Source organism: Maniola jurtina, chromosome 4, assembly GCF_905333055.1.
Source record: "Maniola jurtina chromosome 4, ilManJurt1.1, whole genome shotgun sequence".
In the NCBI taxonomy this organism is placed as follows: Eukaryota; Metazoa; Arthropoda; class Insecta; order Lepidoptera; family Nymphalidae; genus Maniola; species Maniola jurtina.
Window position 1 is genome coordinate 9218072 of NC_060032.1, and position 21213 is coordinate 9239284.

Here is a 21213-nt window from a genome sequence, read left to right on the forward strand (position 1 = left end):
TTAATGGACATTTCTCAATAGACAATTAGGATTTGAAATAAGTTTGGAATTTGAACCATCTGATCTGTAGGGAAGCCGTAGACTTACGTCATCTCGCGGCGCATCTTTGTTTATTAACGGAGTATCTTCTTTTAAATCCACAATGATCATAAAAATGTGACGATGTTTTTGTTTACACATTGTTTACATAGTGTACTCCGCATCTCCGCCTTGTCTCTTGTTGTTGTTTCATATCATTCTGTTTAGGTTTTAGCAACTGAGAACGACCAATTTCTGTTATCGAAGCTAAAAGTCCCTTGTCCCTACTTAATTTTTTGTTTTTCTCGCCTTCTAACTATGGCGCGACATCGCAAGCTGTGGAAATAACTAAGTGGGTCTGCAATATAGCAATAATATGTATAATAATTTTTTTTTGTACAGCTACAATTTATTGTAACCTGTTGATTGTCCATTCAAATAAAAAATCAAAATTAAAATGAAAAGTTTTGACTGGTTTAATGCATGGCGATTTTTAACCCCCGACCCAAAAAGAGGGGTGTTATAAGTTTGACGTGTGTATCTGTGTATCTGGCTTTGGCATCGTAGCTTCTAAACTTATGAAAAGATTTTAATTTAGTTTTTTTCTTGTTTGAAATGTGGCTTGATCGAGTGTTCTTAGCTATTAAATCCAAGAAAATCGGTTCAGCCGTTTGAAAGTTATCAGCTCTTTTCTAGTTACTGTAACCTTCACTTGTCGGGAGTGTTATAAATTTTTAATTTACACTTGTAATTTTATCAGATTCTCTCTGTAAATTTAGTCACATCAAATTGGCTGCTTTTGTACTCCATACATATAACATCTGGCCGTCCAAAGGCTATTTTAATTCCAGGCTTCTAGCCTGATTAACTAACGTCGATGACACAACCGATCGTTATAAATGGTTTGTCATATAGTTTCCTTGTTAGTAATGTCTAAATTTGTACATTTTGCCTATTCAATGTTCCGGTTTGATCATAGAATATTTTCGCATCGTAACTTACCGTATAGCAGGAAGCACTTGTATTGAGCGAAATCATGATTGCATAAAATAATAATTGTAAGTATATAAATTACGCAATGTGCGTTTTGACTATTGCCCATTCAGCTGTCGCAAGTTAATTGACAGAAATTTAACGTGTGGACTGGCTTACCAAAAACTTTAGATGCGGATAAACAAACAGTAACTCACGAGTTTAACGCTAGTTTACACCTTGTTTGAGTTTTTGTGCACCACAAAAACTCAAACAAGCTATAAGGCTATGACTATTTATTTATGGTTTGATTGTTTTGCTCAACATTTGGCGTGTAAACGGTTTTTCGTAACCTACATTATTTTCAAAAAAGCATAATTTAATATAAGTAGGTACTTTATGTCAAAGTCAAGACTCAACTACGGATTAATTTGCAAATCACACTAAAATATACTATCTACTATGTATAATACATTCTGTAATACTTACCTAAGTGAATTATGCAAATAGATTTTTTTATTTACAAGTATTAAGAATTCCTGATTTGTAAACGGCTTACGCGTAATGTTAAAACAATACGGATAAAAGGGCTTAGTTCCGCATAATCGTGTAACGCAATTGTAAACAAAATCAAATAACTGCGGGCCTGGCCTTCCCGCACTTCCGCACTAACTATAAACAGAGTGCGGAAACACTGCAGCGTGCCCGAAGAAGATGTACTAAAGTAAATGCAACCATCTTAATGTTTATTGCTGCAATCACTCTGATACGAGCAAATACGGGGAGAGGTCATGACTTGCACAACTACTATGCAGTACTCGTGGTTAACCGATGCATGTAGACCGATGCATATGCGACTCTACCTGCTTTCTTTTCTATAATATTGCTTGGGTACCTAACTAAAGAAAAATGTTCTTTTATCGTAGCCATTTTTGACCTGCTACGAAAGATATTTCATCAGTTTCTATCATTTGCGCTAATTTTCCAGTTCCGATTTGCCTCTTGTTCGTCTAGAAGCCACCGAAGTTTTGGCGAATAAATTACTTAATTATTCTTTTCCGTGCGTCTGGATGCTATCAGCATTTTGGCGCCCGATCATCGTCGCGCACATGAAAATTATTAAAACAATGTCGAAGCTTTGACAGATTAACTTATAAAGATATCGTTAATTTGTGAAATATATAATGATACTTTAAAAAAAAGTACAAGTGTAAATTAAAAATTTATAACACCCCCGACAAGTGAAGGTTACAGTAACTGATAACTTTCAAATGGCTGAACCAATTTTTTTGGATTATAGCTAAGAACACTCTCGATCAAGCCACCTTTCAAACAAAAAAAAGTAAATTAAAATCGGTTCATTCGTTTAGGCGCTACGATGCCACAGACAGATACACAGATACACAGATACACAGACACACAGATACATAGATACACACGTCAAACTATAACACCCCTCTTTTAGGGTCGGGGGTTAAAAATATGTGGAATTTGCTCTCGGCTTCTGCTTTTCGAGCCATCTGCATCAATATAAAATAAAGTCACTGCAAACAGATAAAGGTGATATTGCAAAATAGGTCAACTTTAAATAAACACAATATTATACTTTTTGCGGAAGTAGTATCGTCAATTGCAATGTGTGTTCTCCAAAATATTTTATAGTTATGTATGTTTTTAACCCCCGACCCAAAAAGAGGGGTGTTATAAGTTTGACGTGTGTATCTGTGTATCTGTGTATCTGTGTGTCTGTGTATCTGTGTGTCTGTGTGTCTGTGTATCTGTGTATCTGTCTGTGGCATCGTAGCGCCTAAACGAATGAACCGATTTTAATTTAGTTTTTTTTGTTTGAAAGGTGGCTTGATCGAGAGTGTTCTTAGCTATAATCTAAAAGAATTCGTTCAGCCGTTTAAGAGTTATCAGCTCTTTTCTAGTTTTCTTGTAGAAAAGAAGGTTAGATAACCGTTAGGTTCATAATATTATGTCAATAGACAAATGTCAAGCTGTCAAGATGGACGTTGCCTAAATACATAATTATTTATTTGAAAATGATGTTTTGGAAAACTCAGATACTTTGGATCGTCGGGGGTGTTATAAATTTTTAATTTACACTTGTATTATAAATATTTTGATGCGCTAGCTATTAAATTATTGCAAGTGTTTGAAACCCGGTTGAATAATGATTCTATTTTAGTTATAAGTAATATTGTTATACTATGTGCGTTGAAATATCATTCGCGCGATTGTGAGACTCCTTGTCTGTTGACCAATATGAGTCGGCAGTCGGCACGCCACGTTTCCTTATCGCCCGGAAGATTTGACGGAACGAAATGGAATTATTTACTTATTTACATCTTATTTATTTTAATAGATATTCAGTGAAAACAAGTATTTAAACGTTCCATGAATTAAATTCAAAGAAGTGATTGTAGTTATTTCGCAGATATTATCATTAATCTGTTTGGTAGAACGTAAAGGTTAATTATACATACTTACTCATTATTTTATTAAAAGATAATTTATTCTTGCTTCGGCCAATTTCATACGACTTACAAGTTTCCATATCGAGTGCTGTAAAACACAAGTATTAAATAAAAATGTATGACATCATGAAATTATAATAATATAGTACTTATAACTAGATGTAAATGATGTAATCAATTAAGGCCATTGTTCCCTGCTATAACAGAGTTATATTTACCGATAAGTAGTCCTTACGTAGATTTACTTATCTGGCTAGGACAGAAATTCTGGTATTATTTTGTATGAATTTCAATACTGTGTCCTTTACATTTTAGAAGAGATTTCCCCTAGCGGCTAACATGCATCAAAATCAAAATTAAGTACCTACTTTAAAACTTATCAAATATGTAAGATTATGCTAATTTATATCTAAAAATAAGAGAAGATTGTATTGGCAAGCTAACGCAAAGTGGTCGATTCGAGCGTGCAAAATAAGCTCCAATTATCGTATTATAGAGTTGATGTGGAACAAATCAATCAGGTAATAAGTAACTGGTTTATGGGATAGATCATCATCATGATGATTGTGTGTCATGTCTTTGTGATGGTATAGAAATAACGGAATATTTTAAAATGCGGAATTGGCTAGTAGTCGGACGTAGAGTAGACTTGGCAGCTGTACTGCCTTGAAGCCAGTCCGCCGCCGACCGTCCGCCGGGACAGCGCGTACTGGCGCGAGTGTCAACAACAAAACGCAGCCGTAGCCATGCCGCCCACAACCATGATAGTGCCCTGTGCGTTGCTGTCTTTAACCCTCGTAAACAACATTACTTCTCTATTCAATTACTAAGTTATAATCCAAACGGTACGCTTTATTCTCGCAAAGAATCAACAATTTAAATAACAGACTTACACGGCTCCATAATGTAACATAGTACGGTGCAAAATTTGTGGTTCCATTGAATGACGTAAATACGCTTACTACAACCGCGTAGATTTAAAGGCATTTCCTATACATCTGTGTGAAGGCGAAGGAAGGGATATTCAGTTCGTTTGTCGACCACGCGTTGTGTTTACGTTTTCATTCTGGCAATGAATGTTGATCCCGAATCGGATTGTGTTGGCCACGTTTTTGTGCTCCTAAATGTCAACATCAACATCTGTTTCATTCAAATGGTTGGATTTCTTTTGAATTGCTGAAATGGTTTGGTTGTTCAGCATTTTTTGTTTTTTATTGGTGAAACTCAATAATGTCCTATCGCAGTATAGCCATTGGGTTGAACAAATGGTCGCTGAAACTTCGCTACAATTATCCGCTATTTGGGAACAATCAGTCGTCAAGTAGGTGACTTATGTACAAGAATTCGCCAACGTGTTCGCAACCCACGCTGTGCCCATCAATCATTACCACGGACACCAGGTTGTACAGACCGTTCACCTTTATGGAACACTTTCTAAATGAAGGTGTATCATCACATTAGTCATTATTATTTATAGCCACCTAAATTCGTATTCACATTTCTTCCGGTAAAAATGGAATAATGGACTGTTGTATATCTTGGCTTTAAATTCAGTGTTCTCTTTCGCTGTGTTGAGATTGCTATACATCATAATAAAATTGTTTTAACTTGAGCATATTTAGATAATTTGAATAATCTGTATTGTATACCACGTAGGTGTGCGGGTAAAAAATATTGAAATGAATCAATCAATAAGGTAACCTTAGTAGTAGCAGTCTGCTTCAGGGGTAACCTTCAGATCAGACATAGTACCTAATACTCAATATATAATTATATAGCAATGCTACTATAAATTAAGTTTAAAGATTTATATACTTTCGAGCCATTTTAAATATTTAGCTTGAACATTTACAGAATCTGAATAGTTTATTTAAGTTCTATTTCTTTATTGTATGATTGTTGCCGCACTATTGCGTGTCCAACCACAGTACAATTGTTAGTAATTAACTGTACTTCTTTTGCGTGCTTCAGTCGTATCTGAGAAATAGGGTCAGAGCATCACTATAAGACACATCCTACATTCGTTGCTTAGCAACATTGAATATTATTACATGTAACCAAAAATGCTTTAGAATCAAGTAAGTATAATTCAGATGCAAATGTGTCGTCGTCGTCGTTGTCTTCTTCCTTTATCTTAGGACTATAAATGGCATTATTCACGGTATTGACGTAGCTCTACGTTAGACACGATGCTTGTTGTTAGATTAAGAGCGTGGGCTTATACTCGATCACGTGATAAAATCTACTTCATATATTACAGAATCGGTTGCCCGTTACCACACCTACACCCGATTTTAATAATATAGTGTCAAGATATTGAATTATAATTAAGTAGATACGAGTAGGTATGTTATGGAATTTGAATGATAATTTATTATTATAATTTATGTGTCCCTCAAATTGTCCTATTATTAAAATTGACTAGAGCAAAATTGTTGAATATTGCCGATTCGATTTGGTCACCACTTCTAATTTGAATAGCTAATTCGCCTTTAAATCTTCTAACAAAAAGGATAACTCTATACATTTAGATATAATATTATCGGTTCAATAGTTCACATAACATTAATTATTTATTATAAAAGCTAGCGTTCAGCGTAGAGTAAATATATTGATGATATCACCCAGAAAATGTCGCTGACCTTTATATACCGTCGGCGACAACGATGTAAAATGCGGGATCGTAAAAGGAAACATTTCACAAAAACGAAATGATGAAAGTGTTTATTTCCAGATACACAAGCGCTCCATTCTGTAATCAAAAATCGATCAGCGAAAATATGCCACTTTTAGGAACGAAGTGTTATAATTTTTATTGACTATACCTACAGTTGAGTGGTATAAGTTTGAACATCGCTTGTGTGGTTTATTTATTGGATAGTTATCTATACGTATAATCTGCAATAAACTGTCATTGAAAATCGAGTTGGTATAGGGTTTCAAGCTGGATTCTTTTTTGAAGGCACAGGATACTGCTTTTTAGTCCTGATTCAGACTAAAGTTAAATGGCCAAAGATGAGTTGTGAGGATATCTCAGCCGATACCTTTTCAGTTTTCTCAATAATCTTGTCCTCTGCAAAAGAATTCACTCAGTTTCTGCAATGATCACCGTACGCAATATATGCGCAAATTACTAGGTACTTACTAACCGATTCAATGAACAAAATGTTACCTAAAGGGTGATCTTTGAGCCTCAGCTGTGTCATCGTCTAAAATTCCGAATTTGTCGTTGAGTTGCCGTGGAAATGTTATAATTTCAAAGCAAATGCCATGTGTTTAGACTTTAGAGAACACTTAAACATCTACGTACCTAGTGGTGCAAAAAGTGTTTAGTTTAGTATGTCAAAAAGGCGCTGTGGTTAGTTAAGTTATCTTCTCTCTCGCACATTCTAATCAGTAGTATTCATAGAGAAATATTAGGAAATCATTCAGTGTTTTTCTTTCCCATTTTACTTTATCAAAACTAGGTTGGTATATATTACGATAAAAATATGTCTAAAATGAACGTAATTTTATTGTTTAGGTCTTGGCCGAACCACATCAAATTGTTAAAAGTGTACTGATTGTTCAGAATCATTGAAAATGTTAGAATGTGCCAGAGAGAAGAAAATTTAAATGATCACAGCGCCTTAAATAGAAAGTAGAAAGTGGTTTTCGAGTAAAATGGTAACTAACTAATGAAATATTGCGCAGGCAGCGAGGCGTCGCCACCTCCTTGCGAGGTGTTCCTGGGCGGATCGTGCAACCCCACCACATGGAGATCAGACATCGCTATACCTATGCTTGAAAAGATGGGCATCACATATTTCAATCCTGTAAGTATCATAAATGAAATATTTTTTGTTTCATCTTACTTGTAGACTTAGGGCCCTTTCACAATACTAGCGGTGCGACGTCACATCGTAAAATTCTGTGACAACGCTCAACGCATTCGTGAGAAAAAATGGGAATAGCCGGTATTGTGAAAGGGCTCTTAGTTTAGCGTTTTCTTTTATACATGCCAAGAGTATCTCTTTGTAGTGATACTAACACCGATCGGTTCGGAAAGCAGATTCTATTGAGTTTTAAAAAGGAACTCTACTACTTGTAATAAAAAATAACAAGAGTCACCTACGCGAGAAACAATCTAAATGTAAATATTGTAGAAAATATAATTTGTAAAGTTAAAATAATTACAAAGTTTGTTATTATCTTATTCAGATTATAATAAACTTATATACCTATACTTACGTAAATTGTATTGTATTTATGCTAGTGTTGCACTCGCTACTCAAGAAGCTATCGCATCCCATTGGATATTGTGTGATCAGTTTTTCGTTTAAGATGCCATAGAGACCTTTGAATTTGAATAATATATTGAAATTTTGTCACGTCGACATATTAAACATAGCCTGTGACAAATGGACGGTTTTTTGTATTCTAGAGACATACCTACCTAATATTTTTTGTACTACATAATATAAGCGGTGCCATCACTCATTAATTTATACAGAAAACTGCGACTCATTCTTATTATAATAATACCTGCTCCAAGTACCTACCAGTGTTAAAATTATATTTACGTTTTTCGGGCTAAAGTTGTACAACCTTTCGCCATGTTCCTTTATATGGTCCATCAAAAGAGATAACGCATGTTTTTCAGGTAGTTTCTGTGTACTACTTAACTACGTGATTGCATTATTAAATAGGTTTTGATATAGCACGTTTTTGTAAAAAAAATCTCGAGATAAGGATAAGGATTTATTTGGTCTTTGAATATTTAAGAAGATTTTAAATACTAATTAGTAGTTAATAATCGAAGAGAACGCACGCACTGGTTCGAAATGCCTTTCCTATTTCCTACTGAGAAGAACCAACAAGAAACTCGGCGATTGCTCTTTTCAAATATACAATTTACTATATTATATCGAGTGTTTGTAAATAATTGCAGTTCCGTACGTTGCTGGAGCGACTGAAATCCATGCTTTTTATCATTTACATAATCTTCGATTGCTGTATAAACAATTGTGTATTAAAGTAACATTATTACAAATCGTAAAGTAACGTTATTAGTATCGTTACACGTATTCCCATGACTTTCCGACTTTCTTGAGGTGGAGCTGAAGAGTCTCGAGACTATTACGGTTTCTAGTTTGCCTATCGTGTAAAGACAATAAATAAAATTTAACTAGTATATACTTTGTCACATAGCAAGTAGACGACTGGTCGACGGAGTTGATAGAGGTAGAGCACCGGGCGAAGGCGGAGGCGCGGGCATTGTTATTCGTATTGGACAGCGAGACGCGAGCAGTCGCAGCCAGTGTGGAGGCGGCGCATCTAGCCGCCGCTCCCAGGGACCTTCTGCTGGTGCTGCGCCCCTACTCGCGCCATCAGACCATAGGATCGGAGACCATCTCTGACCAGTTAGTATTAATGTTATTTACTACCCGGCAATATTATTTTTACGGGCCCGATTTACTTTAGAATATTGTAGGAAATAGATAGATAGATAATGGAGGAAATTCATTTTATTTCAGGGAATACATTGAGCTATCGCGAGCTCGTGCAACTTTACAAGAAGCGGTAGAAAGGCGAGGGTTGCCCGCATTCACAGACATCCCCACAGCGTTACGATGCGCTCGCACTGTTCTTCGGGGCGCGCGAACGCACCCGCGTCACCCCTTGGGCCACACAATCCTGCGGCTGAAACGCGCATACGATGCAGCCGGCGGCAGAAACGCGCGGTTAACACGCACTAGGGCCGTCGAAGCGCTCAAGGATGCGACGCGAGTACCGCGCGAAATTGCGGAACGCTGTTTACCACCGAATGCGGATACCATCGACTTTGAAACGTTTTGTCGAGTCGCCGAGCTTGCTGCTGATTCAGGTAAGGCCTAAGATATAATCACAATCGCAATGAAAATAATGTCAAATCAAAATAAATTTTTCCTTTATTGTAAGAAAACTGTGTTAGTGAGTATTAAATATATAATTGAATATACAATGAAGCGATCATAATGTCAAACATTACGGTTTTTAAGGACTTCGATCTGAGCGCTTTTGCGTGAAATCCAATTACAGGTAACAGGTGTCTGCAACTGCCATACAATTACGTTTTGCAAGTGACGGGCTTACAAATGAGGTCGACGGGTCTACCTATGTGTTGAATAGCTCATAACCATTATGAAGCAATGCCATTTATTGGTATCTATTGAAGTGTACATACACCCAAACATTCTCAAAACTAATTCTTGGGTTTCCGATTTTCATTATAACTTTCTAGAATAGGTTATAACAATAGGTAATTTGCAGCTCGGCGTCATGTAGTGTCGGTTGAGTAAAGATGGTGTTTGTTAAAGGGCAATCACCGCGCACTCCATCAGGGTCGAGTATGGCGGCGCGCGTTCGCCGCGCGTTTCGCTCGCTACGTGATTTGCTCACCTCGTCTACCATGTCCCCTGGTGCGTCATGCACGCCACGCTTTACCGCGCTGTATAGGTCGTCAACTTTTCATGCGATTGGTCACACAATATCTACCAACAAAACTGCAGATGGGTTATTATGTATCTATTTTTTATTCAACTCGGATGTGAACTGGCACATATTATTATGAGAATCATGATTTAGAAAATAGTCGCTAAGTTTACGATAGGGATGACATATCGCGATTGAACTGCCGATTGTCAAAAGATGCAGAAACCCTCCAAAAATCTGTCAAGTATTGAGTATGATAACGCTCTGTCGCGGTTTTTGTATCGTGAGAGCTGCGAGGGAATTCACACGCTCTATGCTTGGGCTGCTTGGTAGAGTAAAGAAAATCTCACAATAGAGATGTTCCTATGTTTCGTACCTAATAAACTCCTGATAAAAAAATGACTAATCGCTAAAGAAGTTGACAATCTATAATATTAATAACCCTAAGCGTACCGTTATATAAATAAAATTATTTAATGACTCTAATCAAGGCTATGAATGAATTTGCCTTAGTTAAATAATCTAATCATTCATCTGCTATAATAAAATCATCATTATTGATAAAGACGCTTTGATACTAAGAAGATTTGAGAATACTTAAAAAATACTTTCATTAACAAATTCTATAAGTAATCAAAAAGCCTTGTGACAGATCGCATCATATGGGTACGTAACTCATCTCTTACGTGATTCATAACTCTGAAAAACATATTTATTTAACTAATTTAAATCAGTACACGTTTTAGAAATCAGTAAAACAGAAAAATAAAAAACAGAATTTCGAATACAGCAAGAAATATTTTGAAGAAAATGTGACCTTGACGTAGAAGTCATATAACATAGATTTGTTGGAGATTCAACTAAAAAGTAAAAATAGACCGTGCACTACGGATTTAGCCTGTAATGTAGCATTGGCAATCGTAAATTAGTTCAAAATTTAGCTATTACACGATACTTGAAAACGGTGCGCTTGGGAGACGGCGATATTACGGTCATTATTCGTAGATACATCATTCCATTCACGTTTGAGTTTTGGTTCATTCCTTATCACCATTTTCCCTCGCCGATAAAAATTTGAAATGTAATCATTCGGCATAATACTTACTCGTAGCTGTAAACATTGCTTATCTTATCATTTCTGCACTGCGAGAAAAGGAAATCATCGCTCAGGTTTCATTCCACGAATGGATTCAATTTCAGTGTGATTGTTTTTTGTTTTGCATTCCTGTTAATTTCTGCCATCTAGACAACTGTTGTTTATCATTGTTTCGTTTTACAGTTTGGGTTTTTATTCTCTCTAACTTTTTATCGTCATAAATGTAAACATTTTCCATTATTTTTCTTTCTGTGTGGCCTTTGTTATGCATTTGATTTGGCAATCTTTAAAACTGTAGTTGTAAATAAATGATAAGGATTTTATTTCCTTATCCATATCAAGGAGAGCAATTTTCTCAAGGTTTTTCTCACAAAATTATTTCTTCTTTGGTTTATTTCTGGTTTACAGCGTATATTTAAAATTATGTTTATGTTGCAAAAGCCGTTTGTGATGTTTTATTTTTACTGCATTTTGTGAATATGAAAGATGTAAACCTTTTTTGTAATAATTATTAATTATATTAATAAAGTAATAAGGTATATTTGTTAACAGACTACCAAAGCCGTAATGGCACGGAAACGGCAAATACGGAGCCTGTATCGCCGAGCGCGGCGGATCGTGTCTCGAGCTCGCCACGAGAGCACAACCGCTTGCGAGTGCACAACCCTAGGTTACGGGCATACGGGCAGAAACTCTCCTTGAAGATCCCTAAGGTATGTAACCAATGTACCCATGGGTTACTGGTGTGATGCGTTTCCGAACGCTCTTTACACATATTTTTCCTCTTCCATTCTTTTGGCTTTTGGTTAGTTGCGTCAGGATGACGTAAGTCATAGTAAAGTTGTGATGTATCTGCCGTTTAGTAAACGCTGTGCCGTTTAGTAAAACTTCTGTAAAATTTACATTTTTCAAATAGGACTTTTACGCGTAGCTGCGTAGTATAGTAGTTGTGGAGTTGGCTTAAAAGATCCATGAGCTCTATAACTTAGTATATTTACAGAACGGTGGTAACAGAAGCGGAGTGGAGGAAGGCACGTCGGGCGGCAGCAGCGGCGACTCCGCGTTCACGCCGGGCACGGAGCGGCGGCTGGAGAGGCTTCCCTCCATGCTGGCTGCGCCCACGCACGATGTCTACCTCGGCGGAGCCTTCCCTGTAACTTGCACTTTTGTTTATTGACAACTAGATAATGCCCGCGACTTCGTCTGCGTGGATTTAGGTTTTAAAAAAATCAGTGGGAACTTTTGCTTTTCCGGTATGTCAATTTCTGGGACGCAATCTATCTCAATACCCATGTAAATCGGTTAAACGGATGGACCTTTAAGAATCCCGTAGGAACTCTTGTTCGTCTGTGTTCGTCCCCGGAATGTAAGCTAAATCTGTACCTTTCATTAAAATCGGTTAAACTGTTGGGCCGTGAAAAGCTAGCAGACAGACAGACACACTGTCGCATTTATAATATTAGTATGGATGGATTAATAAAGTATTATGAGGTGGAAGAAACCTAATTTTATGAACCTAACGCGCGCAACCAAAGTAGCTTTCATATTTTGCTATTTCTAATCCAAACATTATTTATTTACTTATGTAGTAAAATATATTTGAAATAAAGCGTTTTACGACCTGCCTGCCGCATAGCGTCATTTATTGACCCACAAACCTGAATGTTAGGAACCATATTAACCTACAATTTTACGAGAGAATACCAAAACTTTCACTAATCATCTTTAACATTAAGGCTCGGACTGCGCGAGTTTGGTATCATTTACTACAACTGTAGTCCCTTTAAAAAGATGTACTTATTTAGTGATTTAATGGGTGCAGTATACGAATTCCAGATATGTATATCACGCTCTATACTTAGTTATCGAAAATTCGCCTGTAGAATCGGATTTGGGTATTCTGGGTCTTACGAGTTTTTTTCTTAAAGACTGCGCAGACGAGAGACCATTGTTTGCGAAGGATAAAATGGATTGTCCATTTCGTCTATACGACTAATAGTATGGCAAACCGCAGTAAAAAAAGGAAGTAAAACAAATTATAAAAAAAGATGATAGACTTTTGTCCCAGGCAGGACTAGAGGGCAGATTTATGTATCTTCGTAAGAGCCTTATTATCATTCTAGTGTTTTACGAGCGTGTTGCTAGTGAGAAGGTTAGTGAACATGCTTGAATGGGTGTGCAGCAAGCTCACCACAGGCGAGCAACGTCTCCATAACAGGCTGACTTAAATATACTCATGCAAGCGAGATATTAAGAGCGCGACGGGAAAATTTCTTTGCTGGCAATACGCTCGCCACGCCAGTGTGATACAGGCTTTAACCTTGATTAAAGTAATAGTATTAATTAATTACAATAGACGTCCTTTTCACAGTCGAACAGCACGCGACCGGAAGAAATCCTGCGACGGGAGGGGTTCACGTACGTGATACCGCGCGCGAACGACTACACGCGCATGTTCTCCGCGCCCGCGCGCCGCACCGCGCCCGCGCCCGACTCGCCCTGCCGCGACAAGAAGCCGCGCCCCGACACGCGCACGCCGTCGCCGAGCGCCTCGTCGCCGCCCAGCGACGTGGAGCTGAGGCACAGGACGCCGGACTCGGACCGGCCGGTGGACAGGCTCAGCGCGTCCGATTACTACACCGTCACGGAGGACGTCACGCCGCAGCCCTTTAAAGGTAATAAATACAATATTTTCAGTTCTTCATCCGTATTCTTTATTTCTTTATCCGTGCCCTAGCACAGACTACGGTCTATTTGGGCTGCAAAATTCCAAACACCAGTCTGTTTTTTATCTAGTGCTTTGGTCTATAACAACTGGTGAAAAATGTTTCTCTTTAAATTAAGTCTATTATTAAATAAATAAATTATGTTGTAACGGTGCTGTCCATATTAATTCATACTTAATACTTTTTTAATGTTATTAATATTATAAACTAGACGATGTTGGCAAAGTTGTACACGTTAACTAAGTTTTTTTTTTTTAAAATCCCGTGGAAATACTTTGAATTTCGGGCATAAAAAGTAGCCTATGCACTTTCCCGTGTGTTTCGGCATAAAAGGGCCTATTCTGTGGTGTAACGTTAACCAGTGCGGTTACGCGGCAGGCACGTACGACGAGGAGCAGCTGCTGGGGTCGCGCGTGCTGGTGTTCGCGCTGAGCGCGGAGGCGCCGAGCTTCTCGGCCATGGTGCTGGCGGCGCACTACATGGGGCTGCGCGCGCCGCACACCGTGCTGCTGGTGCAGCCGCTCGACCCCGCCCGCGCGCATCCGGTACGCCCATCACGCCAAGCCTTCACTCATTACCAAAATCAATCCTCGACAATCTTTATGGTCGTTCTGAATTGTGGGCCAGCTACGTCCCCAACCGAAAGCTCGACCTTATCTTTTTGTCCATCTATCTAAGGCTGACCGATTATGACATGACTATCGGTCACGGTCGTTAATATACTTAGTAAATTTTAAAATATAACAATAAATTAATTTATAATTTATTTAAAAGATAATATTGTTTGTTTTAAGATTCCGAAGAAATCTATTGAATTGTTTTTCTTGCAACAATTTTCCTTGCTGTAGCAATTTAAAAATTTTGTTTTTCACACTCGATCACACAAACTTATTTGCATCGCGTGCTTTTGAATCCGTCGCTACGCTCAGTTCGATCTTAGAATCCTTCGCTTGCTTGGTATTTCTAGCCCTCATGTCAAATAACAACTGTGCAGCATTTTATAACAAAATTATTGTTGTTTACAGTACAGCGAAGCAGCAGTGCGCGATTACAACCGCGGTCGCCACTACCTCACGGACCTGGCACGGCGAGCCGGCGTGCCCGTGTTCGACGCCGTGGACGACGCCATGGCGTGCGTGCTCGCGCGCCTGCGCCACACCTAGCGCGCCATTCACTACGCACACACAACAGTTGGTGCTTCAAACGTTGGATAGAAGCAGCTGGTCGATTCAGGAAAAGCTGTCCGTCATTGATGCCGTGGACAGTGCGAGCGTGCTCGCGCGCTTGCACCAAACCTGGGCACCAGGCCCTTGACTACGCGCATACAGAATAGGTGCTTCAAATGTTGGATACAAATGGTTGTTCGATTTCGAAAAAGCTGCTCGTCTCTGACGCTGGGGACGATGCCATTTCGAGCGTAATCCATCAACATCAGGCTCTTGGCTGCGCGCATACAACAAGAGCTGCTTCAAACATTGGATAGAAGCAGCTGGTTGATTCCGGAAGAGCAGCTCGTCGTGGACGACGCCATGGCGTGCGTGCTCGCGCGGCTGCGTCACACCTAGCGCGTAGCACGGACACCGAACCTTTAACTACGCGCACACAGTAGGCGCTTCAAACGTTGCATAGAAGCAGCTGGTCGATTCCGGAAAGGCAGCCAGTTTCCGGTGCATATCGCATGCTGCATGTACCATACAGATTTGTCTATTTTGGCGGATTATAGCGAATTAAGGTTGTCGTTCCTTCTGTACAGGTGCTTCGAACATTGATTCGCTAGTCGCATTTATTACAAAACTAGCTGATGCCCGCGACTTTGTCCGCATGGATTTAGGTTTTAGAGAACAAAATCACATCACATTGTCAGAATCTTATTTGACATAGTTTATGTTATTATAAATGCACATGTAAGTCGAGCGAGACCTCTAGTACAATCTGAAACACAAATGACCAAAATCAATCTATCCGTAAACTGCCGATGAGTTACTTAGCGACAGTGCAGTTGCTAAGCAACCTATCGACAGATTTCTGACAGGATTGATTGTTTACTATTATTAATTTCGGTCGTAAGCGAGTAGCTTTCCTTTTTCCGCAGAGAACATTGTAAAATGGAAGGCATTGGCACTACTTTTAGACCTATCAATTTAGCTTTGAGATTTGCGTACAACGGTAACACGGGTCTTCTTCGATCAGTGGATGCAAATCTCGAGACCCACCGTGCTCAAACGAAATGCTACCATTGCCTTCATTTTACTTGCAATCTATCTCAGAAAGTCCTAGATGGTTGGCGTGACCTATGATAAATAAATATTATAACGCTTTAAAGCATGATTAGATTCGAATCTGATGCTTAGTTACGGATACCAGTTAACCTATCTTCTCATGGGGATTGGGGAGACCAAAAAATTGTTTTCAGTTCTGACGCAACTAAACATGGTAATGGTATATAATATGTTTGCTCTAGGCAAATCGCAGAACTCTGTCTATAACAAATGATGGCATTTTGTAAAATTCCAATGAACAAATGTCTTGAAAGTTATATTTTCTTTTTAAATTATATTGTGAAGTTTTTTGACTAAAGAGTAGTTAATTTTACGAATGCCAAATTACCAATGCTTGTGTTGGAGTTGAAAACAGATTTTTGTCGTCTTTCTTTGTGGCGTCTTTCTCCCCAATAATAAACAAATCAATGTGAATCTCATAATGCGACCTTTTCAGATTCTTCATACGTAATTCCAAAGTAATATCACAAGCTACGTAATAAATACATCACAAGCCATCATCCATCGCAAGGGTATGTTCAATTCAGGAATGTGAGGCGATTCGGTTGTGTAGGTACTGTTCTTGATTCTCTTTTTTTTTATTCAACGAAATTGGTATTATCATAGTGGAATATTTTTATATTATTGGTTAAATATAAGATTACATCTTCGCCTGTATTTTATGATTTTGGAGGACGTCAAAAAGTCACATTGGTATGAAAATGCAGACTGTAAAATAAAGCGCGGCGGCGGCCTGAAAACTCTATTTAACTCAATTCAGCATAACTTGCCCTCTGAATTGGTGTCCTCCGTGATTTGATTTCTTTATTAATTTCAGTCGTAAGCTCAAGTAAATAAAGCTGATTTTCAGTTGTTATCGAAAGGTGTGGCAGACTATAAGATTTGCATCAAGTTTAACATTTTGGTATGAGACCCTAAAATGGCCGACGCGCTTTAACACTGCAGTTACGACGTGACAGTAGGCAGTCAGCATCTACTCTCAGGTTGAAATCTATAGAGCGCACTTTGACTTTGCTTTGACTTAAATTTCAGTTAAAACGAGACAGATTTATGCCAGCGGTATAACGCTGTCTCGTTTTAACAGTGTCTTAAGTGTGAGCAAAGTCAAAGTACGCTCTATAGATATCAGCCTCAAACTAGTCGCCTCACAGTCCGAAATCGGCGTGTAGGTTATCACGACAAGGAGTCTCATATAAGTGTACTTATTTGTTATAATATTATATTTTCAACCTTAGTGTAGTACATACAAGTCTCTCTTTTACTTCGTCACTCTCTCTATTGTATTATAATATAATATGTATTGTGAAAGGAAGGCAATAATTTTAACGTTGAATCCTCTCAGTAGCGCATAAAATAGGTAGATATAGTTTTTGCGATTCACGAACGCGCGTGAATTATACTTGTGGTTAAGTGGTATAATATATGGACACTGCGTAAGTGAACGTGCCTATCGGACCAATCACTCGCGAGGAAGCGCTCGCAAACTCACATATTTGCTTACTTTTTCGATACGACTTAAACACAAGCATGAGCCACACGCGCAGCGCGCTCGTAAATTGCAAGAACTCTATTTGACTATTTTTATATTGCGAAATACAGAACATACATCTAACTTCGAAGGCAAAAGTAATAATAATAATTAGTGACGTCATAATTTACATTTAAACGGTTGTAGTAAAGGACTTCATAATTTTTAGGGTTCCATACCACAGAAGGAAAAAATGAACCGTTATACGATCACTTCGTTGTCTGTCTGTCCGTCTGTCGTGTTGAGAAAACCTATAGGATAGGTACTTGACATTGACCTAGAATCATGTTTGGCAGGTAGGTAGCAAAAGTAAAGGAAAAATCCAGAAACCATAAGTTTGTGGTTACATCACAAAAAATAAAATAAAATAAAATGTGTGCATGAAAAAAATGTTTTTAAATAGATAACATTAACTTACAGTGTTCTATATAAAGTGTTAGGTAGGTACATATATCTTATACGATGGTACGGAACCCTTAGTGTGCGAGTGTGACTCGCACTTGACCGTTTTTTTATTATCAGATTTTTAATAAAAACTTTTACTATTTGATAATGGTTGCTTACAGTATGCCTAGAGATTATATTGAGTTATTATATTTGACATTTTTAGAAACACACAACGCTGCGGCAAATGTCACTTGTTTTTATAACCTCATCTGGTTTTGAATTGTGATACTTCATAGATTTATAACATTATATTATATTTTTTACTCAATGAAATTGTAAACGATTTATATTAATGTAGATGATGCCCGCGGCTTCGTCCGCGTGAATTTAGATTTTATAAAAATCCCGTGGGAACTCTTTGATTTTCCGGGATAAGTAGCCCATGTCTGTCCCCGGAATGTAAGCACTCTGTACTAAATTTCATCAAAATCTGTAAACCTATTGGGCCGTGAAAAGCTAGTAGACAAGCAGACAGATACTTCCGCATTCATAATATTAGTAATAATGATAATAAGGAATAGTGGAATCTACTTTAGAATACAGCTAATAGAAATCACGTGACATCAATAAAATTATTCTATAAACATATTTTAAAAAAATCTGTATTATTGGTGTAGTGTTGTTTAATGTCTTATGTTTTCTGCTATGGAAGCCTACATAGTAGAAAATATAGGATTAATGCTTAGAATTATGATAAGTAACCAGCATACGTAATTGCAATCAAAATACTTTAGAAAATAAAGATACGTTTATTCCTAGTTAATTCGGGAGTACATGATTTGATTTGCCGTCATTTTAAATTTTAAACTGCATTCATTAGATAGACTAGTTTAGTAAGTCCTGAAAGTTAAATTTCGATTTAAAATTAAGCATATATTTAACTTACTATATCGCGCTACTATTATGGCTACTGCGGTGATTCACACAATGCGATTCAACTATAGTATGAAAGGACAGTATGAAAGGTGATGGTAACGCTAAGCGCAAATCTTGGTGGGCAGCACCGTAATGCATGCTCGCTTTCGATTTTATACATTTACGTAATATGTACTGACATGTTAACATCTGTAATTTTAAGAATACTGATACGAACAACAAACGACCTTTCCACAGGCCATGTATGAAGTCATGTAACCAATGTATGAAACGTGACATGATCATTGCGGTGCGGCCCGAACAAATGCGTGCGAACCTTAAGGCCCGGTATCCACTTTAGCGGACCGGAGCGGAGATGTGTTCAGCAAACCAATCAGATTATTGATAGATGGCGTAAAAAAATATCACGTCATCTATCAATGAATCTGATTGGCCTGCCAAACATTTCCGCCCAGCTCCGCTTTGGCCGATACTGAGCCTAATTTTCTTGAGTTCAATAAATCTCTGTGATGAATTCGTTTAGTAAATTTTAATTTTGTGAATTTTCAATGCATAAGTAGGTATTAGCATAAAATAATGTAGGATTAATTACGCAGGCGGAGAATTTGAAATCGCATGTTAAATGTTTTAGTGAACCTTAACATGACAAACGTATCAGTACACAACGAGCGTTAAATAGGAGTTATCCAAAGCAGTGTAGAGACTGGATTAATGAAAGACCACCATGAAACAGCAATTGCACTGATGATAATATATTTCACCAGGATGTATGTTGTAAGTTTGCAAAAACTTCAAATTGGTACACAAATGTCTTTGCTCTGAGTACCTGTAAGTTTTACTCACATAAGTAACTTACATGATTAACTTACGACACACTTATATGCGTCATTTACCTTAGTAAAGTTGTCAATTAATTACGTAAGCTACTAAAGTAAGTAAAACTTACCTGAAAAGTGTAATCGCGGCTTGAAATGAAGGATTTGTTTAATTCAAGAAACATCAATCTCATCTTTGGGCCAGTCTCTACACGGCATTATTGTATATTTTGTACTTTGATTGAATGAATTGTCGTAATGATATTGACTGATGGTATTTTAAAAGTGCTGTTGTTTGTCATACGTTTTATTTAGGATACATGGTGGGTTTTTTCGACAACTCTCCCAACTTAGATCTTTTTTTAGTGCATTGGCGTAGTGCAGTTAAAGTAATTTACGAATAAGTTAACTAAACCAGTCCGGATAATGAAAAGTACAAATGTGTCTTGCTCACGTAGCAGATTTAAGAATATACCTACATTGTAATTGTTAATTGGAGAGTTACGTTATGCAAAATTATTAATAATTAATCCCATTTATACTCATTTTTTAATCTAGATAATGTAATCGATAATAAGTATATACAATTCTAAACATTTTGATACTTATGCTAAATTTGAAAGATTGCTTGCAAACACTAGATCAGGCTTGAGAAGCCTCGATTCCATACCTAAACTAGGTATAACGTTAGATAATATTAGGTAATTTAAGTGTAAAACATTTGACCCACTGTCGCTAAAATATTTCAATTTTACTATAATCGGCAAATATTATTTGCTAGTCACACTATCTATTAACATTTATAAGTACTTTGGTAATATTGTTTGATAGTACAAATATCTAATTTATAGAGAAAAATATTTCATATATTAATTTGTAATTATATGCCATGTACGCTTATTTTAAACTAAAAACATCACATGTAAATATAGAATTTGTAATTATCACCGTTTTTTACTTCCCTTCCCTTCCCTTCAAACTGTGGTTTCTTACCGGCTCTTCTCAGTCCGAACCGGTGGTAGAGTTGCACATGAATGTAGCAAGGAGAGCCTAGTCTTGCATGAAATAAATACATTTTGAATTTGAAATAACTTTTATATAACTATATAGGAATTTAAAAAAAACATGTTCGTTTACGTTTATTACGTATGTTTTTCGAAAGTTCTTATAAAATATTTCGTTTTTAGGGTTCCGTAACTCAAAAGGAAAAACGGAACCCTTCAATCAAGCAATCAATTTTTTATTTGCTGATACATTGCTGATCCCTTATAGAATCACTTTGTTGTCTGTCCGTCCGTCCGTCGTGTCTGTCAAAAAAACCTATAGGGTACCTTCTGTTGACCTAGAATCATGAAATTTTGCAGGTAGGTAGGTCTTTAGCAGACTATTATATTTTTAGCCAACTTCCAAAAAAGGAGGTGGTTTTCTATTCAATCCGTAAAATTTTTGGATCCAACTCCTTAATCCTGATGCAGGTAGCTGCCCACCTGAGATATGCTGATTCTAGAACTATTCATAGTGAA

The 21213-nt window shown here is 37.4% G+C and overlaps 1 protein-coding gene across 6 annotated transcripts in view; it reads left to right on the forward strand.

Annotated features, from left to right (window-relative positions):
- LOC123864617 overlaps positions 1 to 15160 on the forward strand; it is a 63691-nt gene extending 48531 nt beyond the window's left edge. For 3 of the 6 annotated variants that reach the window (XM_045905197.1, XM_045905198.1, XM_045905199.1), the window contains exons 6-14: positions 7164 to 7285; positions 8661 to 8872; positions 8987 to 9336; positions 9809 to 9910; positions 11572 to 11732; positions 12020 to 12172; positions 13391 to 13694; positions 14124 to 14290; positions 14771 to 15160. In XM_045905197.1, the coding sequence (XP_045761153.1) occupies positions 7164 to 7285; positions 8661 to 8872; positions 8987 to 9336; positions 9809 to 9910; positions 11572 to 11732; positions 12020 to 12172; positions 13391 to 13694; positions 14124 to 14290; positions 14771 to 14908 (1709 nt within the window). In that variant the 3' untranslated portion in view covers positions 14909 to 15160. The remainder of the gene's footprint in view (positions 1 to 7163; positions 7286 to 8660; positions 8873 to 8986; positions 9337 to 9808; positions 9911 to 11571; positions 11733 to 12019; positions 12173 to 13390; positions 13695 to 14123; positions 14291 to 14770) is intronic. The other 3 variants (XM_045905202.1, XM_045905201.1, XM_045905200.1) reach the window with 2 other exon arrangements.
- Positions 15161 to 21213: the final 6053 nt, after the last annotated feature.